General features: G+C 54.2%; 1 long non-coding RNA gene and 1 gene segment (V, D, J or C); both read right to left on the reverse strand.

Annotated features, from left to right (window-relative positions):
• Positions 1–1,670: 1,670 nt before the first annotated feature.
• On the reverse strand, positions 1,671–3,849 carry LOC116863596. Its single transcript, XR_004381840.1, has 3 exons — positions 3,347–3,849; positions 3,152–3,250; positions 1,671–1,863 (listed from the first exon to the last, which is right to left on the reverse strand). It is a non-coding gene; the product is annotated as an uncharacterized LOC116863596 (long non-coding RNA).
• Positions 3,850–6,508: 2,659 nt separating this feature from the next.
• Positions 6,509–8,267, reverse strand: LOC116863597 (the record flags this gene model as incomplete). The annotated part of the segment is given in 4 exon segments: positions 6,509–6,709; positions 7,014–7,120; positions 7,270–7,287; positions 7,826–8,267. Coding segments are annotated over 4 exon segments (588 nt in total), but the record flags the coding sequence as incomplete, so codon positions are not given.
• Between the last annotated feature and the right edge of the window lie 4 nt (positions 8,268–8,271).

Below are 8,271 nucleotides of genomic sequence, written 5' to 3' on the forward strand. Positions count from 1 at the left end.
TAGGTCAAATTCAGGGATTCGTCAACTTTCTTTGCGCCTTTGCTTCCAAATGTTATACTTTTTTCTACCAGTCAGCTTCCTAAATAAGCATCTGAGATCATCAGAGTTACGTCTTGCTAGCAGCTGCCCTGATACAATTTTTGTCCGAGGCCTCTCCTCTGCAGAATCTTGGGTGAAGGCCCAGACCACCCTCTCATTTGGCTGGCTCACTTCTTCTAGGTCTGCTCTCCATTCATTTTATCCTTCTCCTTTGCTTTCCACTGATTTTTGGGGTTCATTTCTTAGCAATTCTGTTAAGATGAAATATCTCCTTATGAGAATCTAATTTAGCCTGGAAGATGGAGAAAATGTCCTTCTAACAGACATGTCATGTTTCTCTGGATGGGACCCTACTTCCAGGGGCAGCTGCATGAGTGTGTGACCCATGGACAGGACCCCATGCTTACAAAGACCCTTGGCTTAAGGGCCACTGTCACCCTTGGCTTAAGGGCCACTGTCACCATCTTGAAATCCTAAATAATTCTTAACAAGAGCCTGGCTTTTTCATTTTTAGCTGATCGGGCTTCCCAGCCTGTTAGTTTCCCCTCCCTGCAACTCCTTCTTGCTAACCCCTACAATGTCTCTAGGTCTTTGCTTTACCAGAGGCGGTAACATGCTAATAGCTGCAAGGCCCAGCTCCCCCAGTCTCTCTGCTCAGCCTGGTGTCTTCACTCTTGTCTCAAAGAACCTGGCTCTGAAGTTGTAGCTGCTCTCCTGGGGCACTACGGAGTGTACTCCTCTGACCCCCACCCAGTTAACAAAATCCTTTGAGTCATGTGTGATGCTCCCCACGATGTTTACTGATGTAACGGGCAGGACAAACAGGACGCTCTGAAGCCCTTGTCTACACAGCTCCATGCCAGGGCAAGGTTGGATTATCCTTCCTTGTTTGTGAGTCCCTGTGGGGTGTGGGCGAGCTTTTCTATGTGGGTGTAAGTGTATATACTAGGGAGTTTCTGTTTGTATATGCTGTTTGTGGGTTGGACGGGTCTCAGGCAGAATTGTGAAGTTTATGTCTCATGTTCCCAATCCACCACGCGCATCTACTCAGCCCTCCCCTCCATGATCCACGTTCCAAATTCCTGTTCCTCCTCTCACCCTCTCCCCTCACTCCCCAGTGACCACCTAGGGGAAGGGTGGAGAAGAGAAGGGCTGAATGTAACAATACACCTTCCCTGGATACTGTACATGTAGGGTCTCCTGTTAGTCACACTTACAGCAATGGTAAGTGGTGGGTATTGCTGATGACCTTGTGTAGTGGAGGGGACTGAACTTCCCACAGATTCATTTGCCCAAGGTCATCTGATCATCAGCAATCCAGGGATTGGGATCAGGTTTATCTGGCTCTAAAGTCTGGTCTTTTCCCCAACCCTGCTCATCACAGGAATCTGGCATTTCCTCTGGACAAAGTCTAGCTGAGCCCCATCGGATCCAGCGTAATGACACTCTAACAACAAATGGGGCTTGTTGTTGTCAAAGAATCCAGGCTAATGTACCAGTATCATGAGTTTCTTCCCCTCTCTGGCCTCAACATTCTTGTCACCAGGTGATGTTTGAGGCTCCTTTCCAAATCTAGGAGCTTAGGATCATCCTGGGAATTTTCCTCACCTCACAAACAAAAATATCTGCATTTTAATATGTTTGCAACAACTGAACCTCCTCCACCACTGAGCTGTTGAGGCTGAAATACTTAGTGTGAGGTCCCAGATTTCAGGCTGGGGGGCAGAGGGAGATATGGGGATGGGGATGCATCCCAGTGGCTGAGGGTCCAGTCCAGTCCGGGCAGGAATGGGTGCTGTAGACACCCCTCAGGGGGCTCTCTGGCTTAGGAGAGAAAGGCAGGGGTTTCAATATGATTTTAAATGCTAAGCAGTAAATCAACTAACCCTTCTTGTTTTGCCTCTTCTCTCCACTGACGCACATTGATCTGTTTTCTCTGGCCTCTCGAGTCCTCTCTTGTTTCTCGTTCCTTTTCTCCTCTGTTCAACGGCCTCCCTTCCATCTACCTCTCCCAGGAGCCGGCTGGGCTGGGTGCCCGCCAGTCCCAGGCTTATCCCTGCTTTCCTCCTGCCCCTCCCGCTCGGTCGGTCCCCCTTCTCCGTAGCAGCTACACCCCTCCTATGCCCCCTCCCCTAGCCCCAGTTTTCCCTTCTCAGTCGCGTCCCCCAGTCCAGCGGCTCTGAGTCCTCATCAGTGCTCTAGCCCCCCACGCACTCGGCCCCTAAGTACCTCAAAAGCAGAAAAAGAGCCCCACAACCCCCTGACCCTCCACCCTTGTGCCGGGCCTGGGAGGACCCGGTCCCCGCCCCCCGCAGGGCTGACCCGGCGGACAGCGGACTGCGCGTCCCTGCCTGGCCCACCCCCACTATCTCCCGGGTCCGAGGAGCTGCGGCGCGCACTGGGGGAGACGCCCAAATCTCACCTATGACCGTGAGCCTGGTGCCGGAGCCGAAATACTGCTCATAGGAACACAGAGGTCCAGACCCGCACGCAAACCCCTGCAGCGCCCCAGCCGCTTCCCGCTCCCGCTCCTGGCGGGAGCCCACCCGGGGCCGGGCCAGGAAGGGCCCTGGGGTCGCCGCCTTCCCTTCCGACCCCGCAACCCTCGTGTCGGGTCCCGCGGCCACTCACCCAGGACAGTCAGCCGGCTGCCGGCCCCGAAGGACAGGGCAGAGGCTGCAAAGCAGGGCCCCGGGCCCCCTCCCCAAGACCTCGGCCGCGCCGCGCGCCGCGCTCACCTAGAACCGTCAGCCGGGTGCCCGCGCCGAAGTACTGGGTATTTTGGCTCACAGCCCCCTGCCTCAGCACAAAAACAGGCCCGCCATCCGCTGCCCCACCGCCCGCCCCGGCGCGCCCGGGCACCCTCGCTTACCTAGCACCGTCAGCCGGGTGCCCCTGCCGAAATACAGAGTTTCTCCACTCACGGCCCGGAGCCCCAGCACAAAAATCTGGCGCTGCCCTCTCCCGCCGGCCCTGCTCCCTCGAAGAACCGGGAGTCCCGGCCCAGGCGCTGAGCCCCGCCTCTGGGCACAGCCCCTGACGGAGCTGGGCAGCTGCCCACCTGTGTCCATCCCACCCCGCGGAGCGCTTGCCCCCCAGCTAACCTCCTTACCCAGAACCGTCAGCTTGGAACCGGCCCCAAAGTACAGCTGTCCTGTGTTTGCACAGCTCTGGGGACCCAGGCACAAACCCGCCTTCCCAGACTAGGGTCCTGGAAGGGGCCAGCACCCACTCCTCTAGGGCCAGGATCCTGAGTGGTCCAGGCTGGGCACCCCACCAGCCTTCCCACCGGGAGAGGCTTTCTTACCTAGTACGGTGAGCCGGGTCCCTGGCCCAAAGTGCTGCTCACTGTATAAGCACAGTGGTCAGGGGCTGCCAAGAATTTCTGCTCCTCCTGCTTCCCTTGGCACAAGCTGGGGATGCACTGTCCTTCTCCTTCCTGGGCTTCTCTCCTGCCACCTCCAGAGCTAGCTGGACATAGTCATCTAGATGCTACAGGAGGTCATCTCTAGTTTGCAGAGGAGAATCAACTTGGCTTGGGGACAGTACAGTGGACGTATAAAATGAACTGAGCTTGGTGCTGGGGGTTGGGGCTGGAGTTGGGACGTGTTCCAGGAAGGACCCTGTCTCTTACTACTTATAGGACCTGCAACTTTTCTGGCCTTCTTTCCTTCATCTGAAAAAGGGGGTACTACGTTTTGTGCAATATTGTTGTGAGTTCTTCATAAATAACGCATGTGTAAGTACTTTTGTCAAGGGCAGGTTTTTATGAAAAGTGCTGGATGATGACCCGGATTCGATGTGTGGGCCCTTCGTGTTCCTGGGAAGCTGTCTGGAGCTGGGAGATGTAGAGGTGTTCACCCAGTCCAGGTCCCTGCAAGAGCACTTCAGGGACCAGCTCTTGAGACACCTCCTAGCCAGTTCCCATCCAGGAGCTGTGTTCCCAGGGCAAGGTGGAGGTATTTTCCGAGGCAGAGCTTTTTGTAAAAGCACCCCCTCTACCTGAGTCATCGTGCCCCCCCCCCCAGCTCCCACAATGTTACAACAGGATACAAAAATGTTTCTTTCCTTCTGGTCCCCTCCCCCCAACCACTGGGCAGAGACAGGAAGTGCAGGTGACAGAGGTTTGACTGAGTGGGGCTGGGAGCCAACTCAGAGTACATTTAAAGTGGGGAGGGGCTGGGGAAAGTATGGTGCTGGTGGAGGGAGGGGAGGGGCAGAGAGGCTGTATGGCAGAACATACACCACTGTGAGGAGACCCTCTGTGTCACCAGGTCTCCCCTCTGGGACTCACGGTGCCCACCTGCACAGAAGGGCATTTATAGTGACGTGGGGCGGGAGGAGCGAGGGGTGGACTCCAAAAAGCAGGTGACGGCAGCTTGTGGCATGGGGACAAGCAGACTCTGTAATTCCCCACTGCTCCCCGAACAGAGTCCAAGCTCCTTATGCTTCATGTATCCCACACACTGCATGAACACCTCCTATGTGCCAGGCCCCATGCTGGTGGCAAGGACCTGAGTTCACCTCTGAGGCGCACGCAGCAGCCTGCCTAACATCTCCTCCCTCCTATCTCTGAACCTCGTCCCCGTCCCGTCCCCGGCTAAGCACCCTCAAGTACCTGACCCTGTGGTTTCAGCTCTGGTTCATGTCTCTGACTGTCACGACCACCCTCCCACAGAGTTGATTAGACCAATTCTTTCTGTGAAAAGTTTGCCACATTCTCAGACGCTTCCCTGATGATCCCAGTAGGAAATTGAGTACTAGCCTCTGACTGCATTTCAGACAGCTCGCATTTCTGTCGGAAAGCGCCACTTTGTATTTCAACTGTTTCTATTCATGAATGATCCCCTCCAGAACAGGTAGGCTCCCTAGGGACTGTGACTTGGATCTCCTTACTTTCTTGAAGGTGAATAGCAGGACATTGCAATGATGTGTGCTTGAGTGGGTTAGTGCACAGGCACATGTATGTAAATACATGTACACATACATATGTGTTATAGAAGTGTGCACACACATGTGAATGCCTCATGCATTGCAATGGAGAGAGAAAGTCATGCGTTCCAGTCCCGTGAGCGAGAGAGTAGATGGCTAATTCAGGCAAAGAAGCACCTGAGAAGGCTTCTTACAGGGGATGATGTTGGGGCTAAATCTTCAAGAGTAAGTAGGAGTTGGAGTACTACTTTGTGCCTCCAGGTAATGGAATGCAAAACAGCCTGGAAGCAGGTGGCTCCAGGATGCAGGGTGAGAGGAGTGGGGTATGCACGGAGCAAGGTAGCAGAGGACCACTGCCTAGATGCCATCCCCAGGACCATGCATCACCACAGTGACCATGAGACAACAAAGAGCTCTTAGAGGATTCCTCGAAATAGCAATAGGGCTGACTCTTGGTTTTGGGGACCTTTATTTTCTATCCTTCCAGGAGTGATCAGGGCACGTTTTTACACCCAGGTAATTCACCAGAGAAAAACTCATCAACAGATTTGTAACGTAAACTGGAAGACACATGTGCTACTTGAGATTCCAACTCCAAGTCAGTGCCTTCTCTTCTTGGCCGGGAAGCCTGCTTGGTGACAAGAGAAGACGGTAGTGTACTCAGGGAGACAGTTGAAGGGAACGTGGGTGATAGGTATGAAGGCAAGCTTCTTAGCCACAAATAAGTGACCAGTTGTTGGGAGATACACCTGTGGAAGTAGACTCTTCCTTAGAGCAGCTTGGTCCAGGTAGGACAGGAAATTTTTTTTTTTTTAAGACTTTATTTGAAACAGAGAGAAAGATTACAAGTAGACAGAGAGGCAGGCAGAGAGAGAGTTGGGGAAGCAGGCTCCCTGCTGAGCAGAGAGACCGATGTGGGGCTCGATCCCAGGACCCTGAGATCATGACCTGAGCCGAAGGCAGAGGCTTAACCCACTGAGCCAACCAGGTGCCCCAGGACAGGAAATTCTTATAGAAAATGTCACCGTTTTTCTGGGCTGTTTTTGAGTAAGCCTCCTCAATCCCATCCCCCCATTTACATTTACTCAACTTCTCCTGACAGGGAGGAACAGGGCAGCCCCAGACTCAGTCCCTCAGCCCCAGTACTGGAGGGACCTGCTCTTTCCTTGAATACCTCTTCTTTCCTTTTTTTTTTTTCTAAGATTTTTATTTATTTATTTGACAGAAAGACACAGTGAGAGATGGAACACAAACAGGGGCAGTGGGAGAGGGAGAATTAGGCTCCTGCTGAGCAGGGAGCCCGATGCAGAACTCAATCCCAGGACCCCAGGATCATGATTGAGCCGAAGGCAGATGCTTAACGATTGAGCCACCCAGGTGCCCAATACCTCTTATTTCTATCCTGGCGGGAGTCACATGGGAGGTCCGAGATGGGCAGAAGATATATCCAGACACTCATAAGGCGGAGTCAAGCCAGAACACATCATTTTTATTGATTCAGTCAATAGTCAATTTAGTCACACTAGGGGTCGGTCCCCCTGGGTTAGGGAGGTTTGGGTCATCAGCATCCAGGTGTTCAGGAACATAGTGGGTAACTATTGGGGTGAGCGGAGAGATGAAAACAGCTCTTGAGAAGCACTGGCTAGAAGTAGAAAAAGGAGAATCTGTATTGGGGAATAGCAAGCTGGAAGCTCCCGCCTCTGCCTCTGAGGTAGTTTCAGGAACCCTTTCTCTTGACCTGAAGAAGAGAACGTTTCAGGGGTTACCAGGAGTGATGGGAACTGAGAGGAAGTAGGATGGTCTGCTGACAGGGTGAATGGTAGAGCTCTTTACAATGTCCATTGGGTTCTCAGATGACCTCAGCTTCTCCTTCTCTGCCTGGTTCTCCCACTGTGATCCCGGAGGTACAATACACCTGCTGAGGCATGTGGGTGGACCTCTGTCTTCTTCTCCTGACACCACTGACTGCCAGCGGGCTCTCTGACTACTCACAGTTCTGAGTTGCTGTGTTTCAAGTGTCACCTCCAGAGTCCCATCCTTACCTTGGCCATTAGCACCAGGGCACTGACCAGCACAGCATACAGGGTGGCCTTCCCCAGCAGGATCTCATAGAGGATGGTGGCAGACAGGATGCCCTGCTGATAGGACACTGCGGGTAGGAAAGAAGAGCACACAGGGGCCTGTGAGCACGTGTCTCTGGCCTCTCCACCCCCACCCTAGGGTCCATGGTTCTCCATGCTCAGCTTCTGGGACAAAACCATGGGAGACGCAGAGCAAGCAGAGGAGACGGTCACTCACCCGAAGTGAAGCCACAGTCTGAAAGAGAGAAGGGGGAGGGAATGGGTGAGAGACCCCATCTTCTAAAGCAGATGGAAAGTTGCCAAGTTGGGCGCACCTGAAGCTAATGCAAAACTATTTGGAAGCTGTGCTTCCCATTAAGAACGAGCCAAACACAAATGCTAACGCAGCAAGTCAGCCTTCTGGTCAGCACGGACCCCAGGCTCTGACTGGGCTTCTCACAGAAGAGACTAGACACAGAAGAGACTAGACTAGACACCTAGACTGTCTTTCTGGTGCTGTGCCCGTGGAGCCATGCCATCCTGGAACTCTGTGGAACGTGGTGGCACAGAGGGGCTGGGGGCACCCCCGTCGGTGCTGAGCCACACAGGCTCACACAGTGAAGGGGGCGCAGCTGCAGGGCTCTGCTGGGCTGAGGATCTGGGGGAGGAATTAGCCCCGGGGTCCCCATTCACCCTCATGCTGGGCTTTGGTCTTCCCGCCCTGTCCTGTGTCTGCCTGGGCACCCCCTTTCTGTGCTCAGCTCACTCTCTGCCCAGCCCCCAGACCCGCTCACCTGCTCTGCCCCAGGCCTCGGCACTGATGATCTGGGTGACGGGTTTGGTCCGTTTGTCGTTGGGCCACTCGTCATCGTCCCCGAGCCCGTGGAACTGGACTTGGCAGCGAAAGTGGTTATGAGGGTTGTGCCAGAAGGTAGAGGACACCCTCAGCCGGCTGCTCAGACAGTAGCTGGAGTCATTCTCATCCAGCCGCTCCCTGTAGGGCTGAGGGTCCGTGCTGACCCCATTCTGGACCTCCTTCCCATTCACCCACCAGCTCAGCTCCACGTGGTCGGGGTAGAAGCCGGTGGCCAGGCACACGAGTGTGGCCTTCTGGGTTCGGGAGGTCTCTGCTTCCGATGGTTCAAACACTGTGACCGTGGGAGGTTTGACCTTTTCCACATTGTCTGCAAGGGAAAAGGATTTGGGACCAGGACTGGTCTGACAGCTGACTGGGGTTGGG

Source organism: Lontra canadensis, unplaced genomic scaffold (assembly GCF_010015895.1).
Source record: "Lontra canadensis isolate GAN:19392208 unplaced genomic scaffold, GSC_riverotter_1.0 scaffold1769, whole genome shotgun sequence".
Taxonomy (NCBI): Eukaryota; Metazoa; Chordata; class Mammalia; order Carnivora; family Mustelidae; genus Lontra; species Lontra canadensis.